Source organism: Manis pentadactyla, chromosome 4 (genome assembly GCF_030020395.1).
Source record: "Manis pentadactyla isolate mManPen7 chromosome 4, mManPen7.hap1, whole genome shotgun sequence".
NCBI lineage: Eukaryota > Metazoa > Chordata > Mammalia > Pholidota > Manidae > Manis > Manis pentadactyla.
The window spans coordinates 151,145,256-151,162,961 of NC_080022.1; the positions used below are offsets into that span (position 1 = coordinate 151,145,256).

At 41.0% G+C, this 17,706-nt stretch overlaps 1 protein-coding gene, 1 long non-coding RNA gene and 1 other non-coding gene across 3 annotated transcripts; 2 read left to right on the forward strand and 1 right to left on the reverse strand.

The window, feature by feature from the left end:
• Positions 1–1,310: 1,310 nt before the first annotated feature.
• On the reverse strand, positions 1,311–9,350 carry LOC130683489 (protein SLFN14-like). The gene is made up of 4 exons (XM_057501188.1): positions 8,289–9,350; positions 6,947–7,075; positions 5,320–6,034; positions 1,311–3,242 (listed from the first exon to the last, which is right to left on the reverse strand). Exons 1-4 carry the CDS (start codon positions 9,346–9,348, stop codon positions 2,411–2,413), a joined length of 2,736 nt encoding a protein of 911 aa, XP_057357171.1. The 5' UTR covers positions 9,349–9,350; the 3' UTR covers positions 1,311–2,410.
• A 5,742-nt stretch (positions 9,351–15,092) lies between these two features.
• On the forward strand, positions 15,093–17,383 carry LOC130683505 (uncharacterized). Its single transcript, XR_008997283.1, has 2 exons — positions 15,093–15,522; positions 17,267–17,383. It is a non-coding gene; the product is annotated as an uncharacterized LOC130683505 (long non-coding RNA).
• LOC130683725 (Z30 small nucleolar RNA) lies at positions 17,048–17,144 on the forward strand. The gene has a single exon (XR_008997601.1). It is a non-coding gene; the product is annotated as a Z30 small nucleolar RNA (small nucleolar RNA).
• Positions 17,384–17,706: the final 323 nt, after the last annotated feature.

The window sequence follows — 17,706 nt, forward strand, 5'->3', positions numbered from 1 at the left end:
ACAAACCCACGTCCAGAGATGCTGATGCTGATTTAACTGGCCTGGTATCTGGCCTGATCACTGGTATACTTTAAAGGTCCCCCCTGGACAGCCAGGGTTGAGAACTACTGGGTTAGGCCTTCTACTTTAAGTCTGACTGAGTTCTTTGACTAGACTAAGAACTGGCAAAGCTCTCAAACTCAGTACTTAAAACAATCAGTTCTTTTTAAAATCAATTATTTTACCAAAAATTATGTAATGCATGTATGTATTTTTAAAAGGTAGGCACTAAGGATTAAGACTAAAATATAACAGTTCCCTGTTCTCTCCATTCCTCCAATCACCCTCTACTTTTGACCGTTTAAATTATTTTTAGAGAATTCACACATCTCCTCTTATCCAAATGTTAACACACTGGCATCTTTTGCTTCATCAAAAACAAATTAATTGCACAGCTTCATTTCCTCCCACCCAAAAGCGCCTCCAAGATCCCCAAGGAAAGGTAAAAAGGAAGAAATGTCAAGTGACTGGAGAACCAAGAGGCAGGGGAGAGGTTCTTCTGTTCAATGCACGGCCAGGAGAACTGACTACTGTGTTCAGACTGGCCCTTCTGGTGGCTGAGCAATTCAGAAAGACAACTAAGAGTGCTTTTCCAAGCGCTGCCTGCTCTCCCACCCCTTGGAAAGCTGACAGGCTTTATCTGAAATTATAGCCAAAAGAATGTTTCCACACTTCCTCCTGGATTCATGCCTCTCCAGCATCAATAAAGTCATCTTAAACCTTTCTTGAAGTCAAAAACAGTCTGGAAATTGGAACATTTCCAAAATAATTAGAAAATCCTTACAGGGAAAAAAAGCAAGATTGCATTGAACAGCACAGGACTGGCTTAGGTATTTTGGGAGCTGACTAGAGCAAGGGAACTTTGACTGGATTTCTAGTTCACATATATTGGAAAGAAGACACGATAGGAAGGAAGAACATGGATTCTGCTATTTCAACAAGTACTTCTCTAGCACAATTTAAAATGAGTTTGGTGCTATCAACAGAAAACAGCTTTTAGGCCATAGAATGTCTGCAAAAAGGAGAGACCAAGTTTAATTTAGGGGAACAGTGGAAGTTTAATTGAGGAGGTGGGCATTTGAACAAGGAGTTGACAGACAAGTAAGGATTTCAACAGGTAGAGGGGGCAGAAAAGGGTTTGAAGGTTGAGAAAATGGCACAGGGCCAACCGGGAATCAGGAATGGGTACTGGTGGCAGAGGTGGTAGAGTTGCCATCTAGGGTCCCCATGAACTCCGAGTTGGATTGTAAAATTAACTCCAAATCATAATGGAAGAAATCAAGGGTGTGCAAAGGCGCATCCACTTCCCAGGCCAGATGCAGAGTATAAGCCATTTCCAGCCTAGATTAATTTATTAAAATATAGGGAATTGTTTTAAGCAGAAAATGCATGTGGTGGGAGGAATGAGGGCAAATTTAGGTTGTCAACCCAGAAACTTTAGAAACTAGAAGAGAGAAAAAATTTCATCCGAAGCAAATAATATGGGACAACCAGTCACTCTTAGCATGCTACATTTGCTTTCTTTTGTAAACCTGACCTGTCTAGTCCTCATGATAGAAATATCTCTCCTTTAGAGATGACTGCAATAGCCTAACATAGTCTGAAGTTTCCACACATTTGAATCAGATTACTAGCTCCCCTTGCTGCAAAGCAATGCCTACATAATTTGGCTTTGTATGTTATTATTTAGTGTACAGATTAGCAAAAGCAGCTGGCCTGCTTATTACTACAGTCCTCAGTATAAATTGACAGAGTGGCATTTTCATTCATGCGCTGTTTTTTATATGGTTGGTTAGCATAAAGCCATCTCTATGAGACTGATCCAGACTTGGGGCAAAGAGGAAATCAGTTCTGGGCCTGTACAGCTTGAGGCCTGTAGCCAGTAGGACATGCCAACAAGGTGCTGCCCTTGAGACACCTAGTCAAAGTAAGTAGCCTGGAGGGGCCCTACCTTCCACCCTCCAAAGTAGGGTAGCGAGGCTGGGATGCATTAGAAACATTGGGAGATGGAGATGTAATAAACGATGCATTAGGAGAGTAAGTCAGGATAGTTAAAGAAAGCCTTAAAAATTGGTTTGGTCTGAAGACTGCAGGGACTCACTGAACAGGGGACATCACAAAATCAGTTCTCTGAGGAGAACCTCTGTGGTTGACAAGGTGAAAGATGGGCTGGACTAGGAAAACTAGTGGCAGGGGAACAATGTACAGGGTGGAGGTGAAGTGGATTGGAGAAAGGACGGTGACAGTGCAAACAGTGGAGGGTCAGTCTCAAGAGACATTTGACATTTGAGACATGAAAAGGAGCAGCTGCCACCTGCCTGGGAGAAGGAACTCTGCTCTTCCTGGCTACCTGTACTGTTTGAAATCATTTTCAGAAAGCTGCTCTCTTTTCATAAAGCAGGTAAAGGTGTTTAATGGCTCTTGAGGCAAAGCAGAGCCTATGAACTTCCTCTGACAAGGCACTTTCTGGACTAAGCCCAAACACAATATTCCTCTCCAGGCCTGAAAATTGCTGAATGCTGTCTAAGATGATGTGACTGCCTGAAACACCAGAGGCCTGGCTGAACATAATCTTTGTTGCTCCATGGGTCTGAAATTCCATTGCTTTTAGCAGTGCAAGCTCATAGCGTCCTCTGTCTTCCCCTTTCCTGCACAGAATTGCGATATCTTTGGGCAGATAGCCACATTGGAACAGATTGTGACATCTTTCTGCCACGTGTTTCACTATTTGTTCTGTAGTCAGGTTAGTCTCTGTCTCATACACCCCGGGCAGAGCCTGGGCACACATTGCTTCCTCGTAGGCAGCTTCCCTGAACAATGCCAATGTGTCTGGAGACATGCTGGGGGGAGGATCCTCTTTGATCCTCTTCATTTCTTCTTTCATGACCATTGCTATTTCCAAAGCACAGTGGATCTCGCTGGTGATTATTTTTCGAGGAAACTGAGCAGATGGAGGGGGAAGGCCAGTGATATCTGCATGATGGATTTGGAAAGGATCCAGAAAAATCCAGAGGATCCCGTGGTGAAGGTTTTCATTTCTACTCCCCCTCACCTTTGGATGGGTGATGCTCTGAGCCTTCATGTACCAGTCTCCGTATGAACTGCAGAAATTCTCAGTCTCATCCATTACTATGTGTTTAATCCTTAGGAACTCCCCTTGCATGAAGGTTTTCCGGGTCACAACCAGGCAGGTGGTTTGTTGACTGCAAGGACAAAAGGGAGAGTGGGATCTCAGGCATATAAACAAAGGGAATACTGTGAATTCATTACTCTCTGGATTGAAGTCAGAGGCAGTTCTTATACAGAGGCTGATTCATTGATCAGTAATGTCCTGAATACTACACAACTGCTCTACTTACAAGATACCTGACAGACAGAACACATAGTTGTAAACCCCATTCTGTGGGGTTATCTAGTTAAATCAGCATGTGAGACTTTTTAAATGAACCCAGGTAGGAGATTTTATTATTTCTATTCATAATCTATTTCTGCTGCTTGACAGTCCCTGAAGACAAGCTCCTTACATCTAAAGGAAATCTCTAAACTAATGTACACTTGTTAATACTGTTTCTTTACTTGCTGTCCTAGTTAGAGCTAGAGAACAGTCATCTAGAGGCATATCACAGTTTTTATATGCAAAAGAGATATAGGCTAATACAAATTCCTCTAAAGCAAATCTCATTTCCCCCACTTACTTGTGGTATAAAACTGGAAGCATCTTTAGATTTTGGTAAGGAAAACATCAAGAGGTTGCTGAGTTCCATGGCTTGTCAAGTAAGGTAACAAATCTACAGGCTAGGTCTCTCAGGAGCTACTAGTCTGCTTACTTAGTTCAGTATCCCTTAATGGTATGTTTTAGCATATCAGAGGAGGAGGAATAAATGAGAGGAGGCAAGAAATAACCAAGTTTGTTTAAAAAAACATGTGCATGAGTGAGAGCATAATATGTGTGTGTGTTTGTATTTTGCTTTTTAAAATAACAACAACTTGGCTATTTCTTGCCTCCTCTAATTTGGATCCAGATAATATCAGTCATTACTACAGATTTCCTGATTTTACATGTGAAGTTCCTATGTCTTGAATCATAACTAGTCAAGTTTTTCTCTTCCAGCTTGGACATTGTAGACTTCTTGAAGAAAAGCACTGATTCTTAGCCTTCTCTGTATCTCCCTCACATTAGGGGTTCAATAAATACTTGCTGAATTGAATTTACCTTTTGACTAGGATGTTTTAAAACTTACCTATAAAGCACAGTAAAGAACGTAGCCCTTAGCACAGTTACAAGATGCTCCATGATTGGCATCTGCCTCCTTTCCAACTTTATCACTTGCGACATACCCACATCGCTCCCTGCTCCATTCAGACCTGCTGTTCTGATTCTCTGGTGTCTCCATACCTGTCCACTTACTGTGCCCTTTGCCTAAAAATCCTTCATTTTACCTACTTCTACTGACTTAAGAGCGTGCCTAAGGATCTCCTTCACTGGGAAGTGTTTGCTGACCAACCTCCAGCCTAAGTTAAGAAAAGCGTTTCTTTATCATCATACTTATTACATGACATTGAGGTTGCTTAGTTTTTCTTTGTCTCCTTTATTCAGCTTTATGGCCAGGTTTGCAATATGCTTTCTGCCTTTAACACTAAATGTATACAGTACCTAGCACATAAATGTTGCTCAAAAAGATTTGTTAAATAATTAAGTAAACCAAACCAAAAATTAAAATAAATTTGCCCTCGTTTTCTAGATTGTGTAACAACCTAGAATTATAAAATTGCATAGTTTTGTATACAATTTCAGAAGCAAATTTGCATACTTTCCTGAAAGTATTGATTGAGAACAAGTCAAACAAATGAAATTATTTATAAACAAAATCAAATGGTATTAAATTCAAGTTTCTGTTAGGTATAATGTCTAATTAACTGAAATACCCCATGACTTTAAAGCATTAAATATCAAGTAAAAAGTATGTTTAAAGCAAGGTAGATTTACTTCTACCTTTCCTAAATTTCTATTTTTCAAACACATTGTGGGAAAAAAATGTTTCTAGTTATATAAATTTTAAAGTTAGGCATGTTTGGCAAATTTGTAATGAGAGGGTTAAGCCTGAACATTCCACAGGACCCATTTGTAGCTCAACTACCTGATCACTTGGAAATGTGTATGTAGTTGAGGCTCTTGCATTTATGCAGCAAAACCTTAAACAAAAAACACAAATTACTTTTGTGATACTATGGAAAAGACTGACTAAATACATTTATTGTGTTAATTAGTGAAACTCTTACGTCACATAATCCCTTAAGGAGTCACTTTCACAAACATAGAGGATCTCTTTTAGTTTGCAGTGAAACAAATTCTTAATTTTCTCCATGATTTTAATGGCTATGGCTGTCTTCCTGGTTCCTGGAAAGCAGTGGATGAACAATTCTCGTGTCTCGTGAAGGCTCTCTGAGAGCAATTCACACTGCTCCGCTATGAGCAAGTTGAAAAACTCACAGCCCAACCGGTCACTCAGAAGAGATCTAGAGCACAGAGAGACCACGATAAGGGCCTGCAACAAGTCTTCCATTTCATCCTCATTGGCTAGCCTGTAGGATTCGGGGTAGTGCACAGGGATCTCTCTAGGTCTACACTGTGCGCTGGGCAGGTACAGCAGTCTTGGAATAACACACACTTTCCCTGTGTAACCACCAACAGTTCCCAGTTTCTGTTTTAACTGATGAGCAGTGTCTCGGGCATATTCAAGCCCTCGGATCCAACCGGAGTCTATTAAGACAGTATAGAGTACCAGGGGACTGTTAACCCCTATTAGGAGAGCATCACACAAGACATTCTGTTCTTTCCTTAAGCCAACATCACTAGCCCAGCTTCTAGAAAATATCACAATCCCCTGAGAACATTGAAGTATCTGTGTCTTCATTAATTCCTTCAGTCCTGTATGATCTGAGAATAGCTTCTTACACAGGGATTCTGGTTTAAATTGTATCTCTTCTTGTGTCACTGAAAATGTAAGAAATAGACATAAGTTACTAAAATTTACAAAAGCATATCATAAGTATTCCTGCAACATCATAGGAAGGAATGAGCCCAGCCATGGAACTATGAGTTTCCTTTTCTACAAAAAAAGCAACCACTCTTCACAGGCCAAAGTTATGCAGTTCACATTTCTGGCAGTTTTCAAACAGGGGAAGACCACAGGGAGGGCTCTTCACAGAATAGCCTGCTAGCATGCTCTGCTCAACCCCAAACGGTCCACTGCTGCTAGGAAGGTATTTCTTCCTGCTAAAGGTTTGTGTGTGTGTGTGTGTGTGTGTGTGTGTGTGTGAGCCTGATACTTTTGAGAAACTAAGAACTTTCCTATAGAACAGTGATTCTTAACCTGTGGCAATTTTGTTCCCCAGGGGACATTTGGCCAAGTCTGGAATGTTTTGATTGTCATAGCTGGAAAAGTGCAACTGACATCTAGTGGACAGAGGCCAGGAATGCTGCTAAACATCCAACAATTCACAGGGCAGCCCCGCTCAACAAAGAATGATCTGACCCAAATGTCAGTAGTGCCGAGGTTGAGAAAGCGCTTTATGAAGAGTCCGGGTGACTACGTGGCTCACACCTCCTTCTGCATCAGAAAGCTAGGGGGCAGGTCTCTTGTGATATAGATGTAAGGAATATAGGAGAACTCCTAAAATGTCTCAGATTTGGAGAACAAAAGCCATATGTGACTGGAAGTCCCAAAGCACACAAAAATGTAGTGCGGATATGATGACAAGGAAACAAGAGTCAGGATCATTTTCTCTGCTAAGTCCGACATGTGACTTCCTCTATAGAGAAAGGCGTGGACTAATTGCTACCAACTCCTCCCAACTTAATTTTAGAAAACAAATAGTCTCTTCAGGTGCAATCATGAAGGAATACCTGGAAACAAACGTTGTTGTAGAGCCCTCTTAAATCCCAGGACTTTTATAGGATATGGTGAGCTTCTTAGTGCAGAGGAAGCTGATGCAATCAGGTGAAAGCTGTATTCTGCGGTCAAACTGGAAGTTGCTAAACAAATACATGGAAAGTTCTTTCAAATGAAAAGAAAAAGTAAAATAACTTAATTTTTTTAACTTCCTCCTGTTGATATGTGATATGTATGGTGCCTGAGCCACTCAGACAGTTTTCAGGCCTCAAACAGTTCACATGTTAGGAAAAGAAGTGTGGGGACTCCTGCAGGTTCATGCATCTCTAAGTCACTGTGTGACTCATCTGGGGCAAGTCATTCCACCTCTCTCTCATGCAACGGTGAGGCGATGATCCCTACATTTCCTTCCAACTCTAATATTCTCATTTCAAGTCATCTCTAAGAGGAAAAGGCTTTCTGTTGGGGGATCAGAAAAAGTTAAGCACAGTATTTTTTTCATATGGTTATGATTGTCTTAAATCCCCATTCAACAATTTAGATAGGATAGAAAGTGGCAGATCTCTAGTTTGGGGTGTGTGTGTGTGTATGTATGTGTGTGTGAGAGAGAAAAATAAACTCAAACACATTTAGGACAAGGAAAGTGATGCAATAAAATCACTAAAGTCTTGATACAAGCTTCTTTTCTCCAATTTGAAACATAATGACCATGAGGGAAAACGGGTAAGATTCCTTCAGCCTCTTAGTCCTTCCTGGATTGATCAGAAATCGCCAGAGCTGATTCTGAGCAAAACTCTAAGGGAAATGAAAACACAAAGTCCCTCCTGCCTCCGCCCCACCACTTCTCCCTGCCCAGAATCTCCTTTCTCTTTAATTTTCACCCACTTGGTGGCTCCCCACACCGAGTAGTTGAAGGTATTAGCTCCTCACGTTAACTGAAACAGTTTGGATTTGTCAATAAGCTTCCCTTGAAAGAATTAGTGGACTCAATCTTAGTTTGTAGTGTTTCCCTAAAATATCATCTTCAGCGTGTAACTTTTTGATGAACGTTTTGATGAGGAACATCATCCTGCAAAATTTTTTCAACAGGTTTTCACAGTGCATAAAAGGGAACATACACTAATTCACGGCTGATGGATATTTAAACTTCCTTAAAAACGGACTAAAACCCAAGCATTTCTTGATCTCAAAGAGTTCACATTTTGAGTATTTGGAAGTAAAGCTATTAGAAAAAGAATATTTGTAAGCAAAAATGGCTTTCTGTTCTTTAACTGGATTGTCTGACCAAATACCCACAGAAGGCAGAGAAGGGGGTTCCTCCCTGGTAACTGGATAATGCCTTCCCTTCGGCTTTACCTGACTGTGCATCCAGCATCATGGCCACCCAGTGCTCTGCTGTCAGCCTTGTGACACAATTGTTCCTCATGATCCAGGAATCCGGGGCTTCTGCGAATACCACGCAGCAAAAGGGCTCCACTTGAACCGCACAGACATAACCATACAGGACATCTTTTTGGTACACATTCAAGATTTTGGTAGTGAAATTCACCTTTGGCTTCTCACAGCAGAAGTGGAATGTAGGCAGTTTTTCTATGCAGTTTTCTATTTCTTTTTTAAATAAGTCAGGGTTCACTTTTTCTGTCTTACATCCAAACACTTCTTTGCTCTTATCATCCACCCCAATAATTAAGTATCCCCCTTGGGTGTTGGCAAATGCAGAAACATAGTGAGGCAGCATTTCCCTAATCTGAGGGACGATCTTTCTGGTGGTAAACCTTTTAAACTCAACATGTGTGGACTCAGTAAAGTTGAGTTTCTCCCTATACATGAGTCTGTCCTTTTTAAAAATTTCTGAGGCAGACATCCTCATATCTTCCTCTTCCTGAATGTGTCTGTCAAGAACTTTCTGAGGATGTGTCCCTTTCACCCTCGATCTCCCTCTTTGGGCTCTAAACCGCTTCTCTCTGAGAAGCTCCAGGGCACTGCTGGCACTCAGGTTGATAGTGGAAGTCACAGCTCTCTGATATAAATTGGAGCGCAAGCTACAAATCTTTAGGGGGAAGCTGAAAACGTCTGGGCTCCATGCCTTCACAAATATCAGGAGATCGTGCCCCTGCTGCATGTAGTCAAGGTATCTCTGTGAACCCGAAGGAAGGAGCTTTTGAAAAGATGTTTCCAGATCCAGTCCCAGCCCATGGCAGCAGTAACTGTAGGTTTTGTCGTGGATCTCCGCTTTGATCACACCCCCTCCAGAATTTAACAGTGCACATGTGGCTTGGATGATTTTAGAATTCTCAGTTCTTTTCAAATAACTGCTGGTCATCTTCTTCCTGTTCTCTTCTCCAAAAGTTACTCTGCCCACTTCTACAATTATCTCAGGGTAGAGCATTTCTGTATCAGTCTTGAGACTCTCCATCTCAGCAGCCCCTCTGTGCTCCAAACAATAATGGAAAGGGGTTCCAATTAATTATCAGGACAGAAATGCTTCTACATTAACAAGAATCCTAAAGATGACAATACTTTCCAGATATTACAATATTTATAAATTATTGCAGGTACATTTTTAACATCGGAAATAACTGATATCACTGCTTTTTAACAACTTTGCTGACATCTATAGCCTTCCCTGCATGAAGAGGCATAAGCAAAGGTGAATGTTTAATGCTTTGGCATAATGGAAAAATTATGTTACTGAAATTTTTGCCTTTCTTTTTTCATTTAAAATGAGGAAACTCCATCAATAAGCCCAGGTGTAAAGGGCATGGGTTGGCACAGGAGCCAAAGCAAGTTATTAGAGAATTTCCAGGAGTAGAAGTTGAAGTCAAAAGATGCTCTTATTTAAAATTCAAAGGAGAAAGAAAGGAAAGCAGTAGAAAGCTAAAGGAGTATAGTTCTGGAGTATATGTAATGTACAAGATCTTACTATAAAAACAAACATTAAACTCAGTGTTGTTTATGTGCTATTTTATACATTTTAAAAAACTTTATTTTACTCCTGAAAGAATGATCAATTGATATCAAATGCAGAAATATTTTTCGTTCTTCAAACATTCTTCTAAAAATACATTTCTTTAGATAGAGTGGGATGCCAGAGTGTTCCTCCCCTCCTAAAAGTTCTGCCCTGTGCTGTGGGAACCTCTAAGAGTTGGAAAAGAACATGAGCCTTTGGGCTTATAAACTGTGATCAATCTCTTTTTGCTTCACAAACCAGAGAACAGCCACCTAAGTTGAAATTAGCAAATTAAGAAATGTTTCAGAAACTACCTCCTTAGCTTTTGGTAAATGCAAATATTTACTAACCCAAAGACAAAATTCTTCTTCTAGAAGGGAACCAATTCCTTCTGTGTGATCTTTGCAAAGCAGAGGCCATGTGGGTCTATACCCCTCAAGCATATATACCATCAAGAGGGAAGAAAGCAGGACACGTGCTCTTCTCTGCCATTCATTTCCTCTTGGCTGCCTTCTCACTTCCTCCAGACAACCAAAGATCAACCGGATAAGTTGTTTTTTCACATGTGAGAATCTTCTATAGGTAAATGTAAATGTATGTAAATTAGAGAAATTTCTGATGACATTCTATTCATATCATAGAATCACAGAAGTGTTGGAAGGGATTTTAAAGATCTTCCATTCCAACCATCTATCTGATTCTTAAATCCTTTCTATAATATTCCCAACTCCCAACAAATTGTTTTCCAGCCACTGCTTGAACAACTCCAGCAGCAAGTAACTCACTACCTCTCAAAATAGCTACTTCTGTTTTCTGACAGCTCCGTTAGCAATGGTTTCCTTATTTTCATCTGTGATTTGTCTTCCTACAGTTTCCATCTGCTGGGACCCACAGAACAAATCTAATTGCTTTTGAACTAGTAGACCTGTATTCTCATGACTCCCAAGTCTCAGGGATGTTACTTAGATGCTGATGACAGCTATAACAGATAATCCTCTCCACACTTCCCAAAATTTCTCACTCACTTTCTTTTACAAGTTTCTCCTCAGCTACTATCTTAACCAAGCCTTTCATGCCCTCAGACATAAACTGTACCTAAGATGAGATGGGTAAGATTTTAAAAGAATTTCCTTTTCTTACCTGATGGTCTTGGTTTTCCTCTTGCTATTTCAGTTCCACATCTGGCTTTGGTCTGAATATTTGTCTTCTGTCACAAACCCTGTTGCCCTTTGATAGCAGCCTGGGAGCAGCAGGAACTCTGCCAGACTCCCCTAGTCTTCAAAACATTAACTCTCTGAGGAAGGCTGATAAGGACTCAAGAAAAGCTATGACAGGGCAGACTAGCAGGCTGGTCTGACCTCTTGGAGTGAATGAAGTAGTAGTGTGAAAATTCAGGGGTTTTCAAGTGAAGGGCCAAAGCTAAACTTCCCATCCCTAAAGGGCTGAGTGTCATTGCCACACATCATATTTTCTAAGTGGTCTATAATGAACATCAATTGTTTTTATAATTAAAAAATAATTAAATGACAAAAATAAACAGATGAGAGACAGTTATTTCATTTAGGGGGGCTAGTTAAACTGGATCAAGCTTCTTGTAGTATGTTGAATAATGGCGACCAATCATCATCATCATCATCTTACTATTATTATTATTAACTTGAAAATATTAACTCAGAAGGGAAAGGCTCTTTGCAAATGTGATTAAGTAAGGACTTTGAGATGAGATTATCCTGGATGATCTGGGTGGGCCTTAAATCCAATCTCTGTTGTTTTAAAGTAACCAAGTTTGTGGCAATTTGTTCAGCCACCACAGGAGAAGAATATACTTCTCTCCCTCTGAATCAAACCACGAAACCACTCTGTGTTCCCACTTCCATTTATTTATGATGAAATTACATTCTTAAGGAGAATCCCTTGTTTTTAAAATTAACTGCGGTTACTGTTCCTATGCTTTGTTGGCATTATCCTTATATCTGTTTGGCCGAATGGAGTTCCCAGGATGGGGGGCAGAATGGATACTGTGATGTATAATCAGCATGGCAACATAATACTCCAAAGCTCTGCCCTCAGTTTCCAGCTTAACCCTTTTTCACTCCATTTCCAAATTCAGTCTCAGTTTCAGTTCTACCATCTACCTTAATTCTCAGCCTTATTCTCACACTGAAATCCTTCTTACATCCCTCATTTTTAGAAAGATAAAAACGACCATCATTTCCTGGACATAAGCTTTTGGGTCCAAGGGGCCAAGCTGGAAGCATGGCAAACTACATGAAAACTGAGATGACATGGCCAGTAAGTGGAAGAGCTGGGGTTCAAAGCCAGGTCCGTCTAGCAAAAATGTTCCTACTGCTTCCACTGTCTTTCAAGGTTGGGATTCTGGATTGCTTTAGAGTCTTCAAAATCAGAAATCAACCTAAGTACCTCCCTTTTTCTTTCCAGTCAGTAGGAAGAACATTATTTGGGCAGAAGAACTAGGAACTGGGTTGTTGTTTCCATCTTATTCTTCTTCAGTGCACTAGGAGAGGCCAAATTGGGAGGAGGGATAATATTAAAGATGAGCAAAGAGAATTTCTCTTCTTCTTTCAAAGTTCCTCAGTTAAGTCCCCTGAATATATATAGTTAGGTTATCAGGCCAGGGAGGATCTCACCTCTTGGCTCTGATACCACAGAGCAAATGTCCATGAAACAAAGCATCCTGAAGTCAGTAGCTTGGACAGTGCTTTTTCCTAGGTCTTGGGAAAGTAATCTGGCCATGCTGTGACAACAGGCTAAGAACTAGAGCCTCCAGATTATTTAAGATGTGTTTGTGCACTAAGCATTTCACTTTATGAGCAAAGGTAGTCACAGCACAGCTTTCATACCCACTAGACACAAAATGCCAAATACCAGCCTTCATTTATCTTAATTCATTCATAGAGATGATTCAGACACTATAGAGAGCAGAATGACTGAGAGCGACAGTGCTGGTTCTCCCATCCCACTACCTGACTGTGGTGGGTAAATCTCCTAACTTTCTCTCATTTAATCAGCTATTTTCTTGAAATAGGGTGCTGAAATCTTAACCCTGGCACTTTCTAGCTTGAGACCTTGGTTAAATTAATCTGAGCTCCAGATTCCTTCTGTGTAAATTGGAGATAATAAAAGTGGCTTCTCCATACAGTTCTTGTGACAATGAAGTGAGATGTACCTAACGAGCTTAGCATGGTGCCTGGCATAAAATGTCAGCTTTTTATTTGATAATCATTTACTAAGCATTAATTGTGTTCTGAACATGATGCTAGGCTCTGGGGCTACTCGTCCAAATAAAAACTGCCATTTAGTGACTTTTGGACGAGGTATGTCAAATTCTTCTCATAGTAACTTGAAGACATACATTATTTTCAGCATTTTATAAATGAAGAAATTGAGTTCAGGGAAGCAAAGCTCGAGGTTACACATTTAGTAAGTAGCATAGCTGTGATTTCAACACCTGATTCCAAAACCCACTTAGAATCATTCCTCCATGCCAGAATAAAACACATGTCCTGTTCACAATCTAGAGGGAAAACATGTATTAAACAACTTGTTGCAGTCTGACACGTATAGTAATAACATCAGTTGAACACTGTATGTACTATGCACTGTTTTCATTCTATTTGTTTAACAGCTCTGGGAGGTAGGTGCTATTATTCCTATTTTACAGATGGGTAAACAGGAACAGACAGGTTACAGTGCTTGCAAATATAGTCCACTACATACATATGCATGACCACTACACTCTAGTGCCCTTCTGAAGAGCTGGCAACATGTGAACACTGTACTCTGGGTGTTCTCAGGAGTGACAATAACTCTGCTTGTGAAAATACATGAGATTTCATAACTGAGATGGTATATCAGCTGGAACCTGCAAGTAAGAATCCACCAGGCTGAGAAAGGGAGAAGGAAGGGGAAAAGAGGCAGAGGAAATAGTGCACCCAAGGGCCCATTCTCCGCACGGTCAAACTCTCCTATCCTTGAAGTACAACAGCAGTCTGCTTCACTCTACCTTCCTTCCTCTGTTTAAAACAGAGTTGCATACTGAATTTTCTGAAGTAGAGTTCTGATCACTTATCTCCCTGGACTCCAACCTTCAAATTTCTCCCTTTCTCCAGAGTAGTCTAACTTACATAGCCAGCAAGCCACCATCCTTAAAGTCTCGACCTGTATTTCAAATTTCCTACCACCCCCTTTCTTTAACACTAACGCTGGTCCTCAAACTTTGGTATGAATCAGAACCATCCTTGGGGCACTTATTAAAAATATACAAGCCTGAACTTGCTGCACTGATGGACAGGGACTGCATTGGGATATGGGTGGGGACTTGATAATATGGGTAAATGTGGTAACCACATTGTTTTTTTGTGTGAAACCTTCATAAGAGTGTATATCAATCCTACCTTAATAAAAAATTTAAAAAAATAAGAATATACAAGCCTAGGATCCAACCCCAGAACAGCTAATTCAGTAAGGATGGATGGGTTGTGCCCCGGGCATTTTAGGGTTTTTGCTGTTCTTGCTGTTGGAGGACATCTATGTTGTTAATTTTCCTCCTGGTGTTTATCTCACTGAATTCTAAGAAACACTACACTGTTTCCAAATTTCCTAAAATTGGTAACCTCCCCGAGTGCTTTCTCATTTAATTCGGGAGTTAAATTATTCCTTCTCTCAGAATCTTCTAATTCTCAAATCCCACCCATTTTTGAAGACCCACATCAAATGCCACCTCTCCCAGGAAGTCCTTCCTACTTTCTTTGACACGTCTTTGATATTTCGCTGCACTTGTCTTGTGGCTCCTCTTGCTTATTTCGGAAGAGCCCAAGCGCCCGGCCTGCCAATGGGCCCTTTCTGGACGGAGAAAGACACATTCATCAGAGTGCCCTGCAACTCCAGCCCTCAGGCAGGCACGGGCACAAGCGCAAAAATCCCGGGGCACAACTGCCTCAGATACCCTTCCCCAGTTGAGAAACAAGGCACAGGCAAAACCACTACGGATAACAGTCGTCCCGAGGTCCAAGTGCGTGGAATAAAGGGGCGAAGGAGCACTTCTCAAAGCCTGGAAAGCCACTGTCCTAACTGAGGATGGAGCCCACCACGCGAAAGAGGGATGAAACAGACGTTTCCGGCACCCTGCCGGCTCCATCGCTGACGTACGCCGTGCTCTCCGATTGGCTGTTCCTGCATCAGCCCCGCCCCGGGAATTGGTGTCGCGACCACAACTCCGGCGGAGATTCGCCGCTGGGCTGCTCGGGAGAGGGGCCGTGGCCTGGGAAAGCAGGACGCCAGTGTGTTCGGGGACCGGGAGCCCGAGAGTGGGCTGCCTCTCGCCTGCTCGGGGCCAAGCTTCCGCGGAGTCTAGGGGGTTGGAGTTTCAGGAGTTCGTGAAGCGGTCTGCGGACTGCGGCGTCGATCTTTGGTTTGAGCGCTGGTTCTGGCCTTATTTGTATTTGCCCGCAAGAACGGCTACTCTCAGTCTTCCCTGAGGTTGGTGGGTTTTGGACTTCATCACTAGTTTTTCAAGACTTCCCTGTGTGTGAGCACTGGTCGTCCTGCTCAGGGCGCGGTACAGAGCGCCGTGTGGTAGAAGCTGAGGGTAGAAGGCCTTACTTAAGTGAAATGTTGGAGGTAAGTTGACTTTATAAATTGTGCTGATGCTCTTATAACCTAGGGGCTTAGGATTTAGTAGAAAGGGTCCCGCATTGACTCAATTAAGAGCTCATTTATTCAGCCTCATCCTGTTCTGAGTGTAATGGATACAAAGGCCAGTAAGACTCAATCCTTGTTCTTTAGTAACTCAGGGTCCGGTAGGGAATACGAGGAGGTGGAGGCGAATAGTTGGCGTCTGATGGTGGAGAAAAGTGCTGTGGGAGTCAGAGGAGAGGATGACCGGGAGAGTTAGGGACCACTTAACAGAGAAGGTTAACCATTTAGTAAGGTTTTAATTAGGTGTTCTCCAGATTGAAAGGGGTGGGGAAGACACTCCAGATAGAGCAGGTGTATTGAGGAGAGAACTAGAAAATGTATGACTAGAACACACTTAAAACTCTGCTCACAAGTTTCATATTTTTGACAAAGTTATTTAAGTTCCCTCAGCCTCTCTTTTCTCATTTTTAACGTGTGCTTCACCTGTAGAGATGATGAGTTACAAGGCTCAAGCATAGCCCCTGTAAAGCAGGCACTTTGTTGCCTGTGTTTATGGAGCTTGGTTGCTGAATGGTGAACACAGACCAACATAGGTCGGTTTTCAACTATGAGGTATCAATCTGTTGATGTTTACAGATGGCTGAAGGAAGCATGTGCTGTCTCCAGAATTACTGATACTGACAATACCCTGCTGAAAGGCGGGAGAGGGTGACATTGTGACCCCAGTACTTTTCACTATCAGCAGTAATATACTACCCGAAGGTATCATTTAGAATAAATGAAATGCAGTCAGTCAGCTTTGTCATTCAGAAATGGATTATCCAGGTTATGGATTATCTAGGCTTTGCATTGCCTCCTTTATGTGGCCCAACGACCTGGAGAGAGATGAAATTAAACTGTATAATTAGCTGATAGTGGAAAAATGTAAGTCCGGTAATCAGAACTCAGTTCGCTTTTCAGCTTTGCTGTTAATTTTGATATGGGGCCTTGGCAAATCATAGCCTCCCTGGTCTTGAACTCTTTAAGATTGATGATTCCCAGTATAAGATTTTTGTGACTATACTTTTTATCTTTGTTGGAAGAACTGTAAATCAAATTGTATATTAAATGAACTGGAGTTTGCTTTATAAAGAAATTTAGTAGAAAATCTTTTCTAAAGCTTTTGCTTGAGAACTAGACTGTAAATTACTTTACAGACATCCCCTAGATTTTATCGTGCATGGTGTTTGGGCTCATTAAAAAACATGTTTTTGAACTATAAATGTTTCTTCACTCTTCTGTTTCAAAACAAGTCCCCCCAAAACAAAACTTATTCGTTTGCATTTTTGTACAGCAGACTTGCTTAAAGCAAAGCATAATCGAAGATAAAATATTTATTGAAAGCCCATGTTGAAATTTATCTAAAAAGCAGCTTTTATTTTTTTTCATAGGCAAACCTAAGTTTTCTTGGTTCTGAAAATAGGATGTTGGGTGGTTCTTAGATAATATAGGGAGGTGCAATGCAGTGATGGGACGATGAGTGAAGTATAGTCTGACCTGGTATTGCCATTGCTTAAGTGTTGGCTTTGACCAGGGTGTGATTCCTTAATCTTCTCTCTGAGCTGATTCTGGTTGTGGTTTTTCTACAATGGTATGCTTTAGCCTATTTGGATACTGGTTTTATTAGATATAAGTGTTTCTTTGATATTATCTTAAATTTCTGATACTTTCATGTTTTCCTTCTTAGGTTGAGGTGACGAATCTGGCTTTGACATCTTCCTGGAGGACTACGTTATTTTTATCCTAAATCTGGTTCAGTTCCCTTACTGATTTATTATTACATTAAAAATGTTTATTTAATCAATATGGTATTGGTTTTGGTAAAACCTTGCAAGAAGTTTTGCAGATATCTTCTTATGGTACATAAAAGTGTTATTATTTAAAAACCCCTAAGGTTATTCCACTTCAAAATTTAGTTTTATCACCTTTTTTGCTATCAGAATGTGCTCTGAAATGCTAAAATGAGTTAGGATATTGGAAATCTATCTCAGCAGAGGCACTTAAAAATTATTTTCATCCTTCCTCTTCTATAGTAATCATTTTTTTCTTTTTACCTGTTGACCCAGTGGCATGACTTTTCTATACAGGCAACTTAAGTGTTTGTAGTGTTCTTGATACTTCCTGCTG

Excerpts from the sequence above, each read along its gene's own strand:
- LOC130683489 (XM_057501188.1), bottom strand. The coding sequence starts at position 9,348 with ATGGAGAGTCTCAAGACTGATACAGAAATGCTCTACCCTGAGATAATT. Across the intron at positions 7,076-8,288 it reads GATGCTGGATGCACAGTCAG|CAACTTCCAGTTTGACCGCA; the intron begins GTAAAGCCGAAG and ends GTATTTGTTTAG. Across the intron at positions 3,243-5,319 it reads TCCTTAAGGGATTATGTGAC|TCAACAAACCACCTGCCTGG; the intron begins GTAAGAGTTTCA and ends TTGTCCTTGCAG.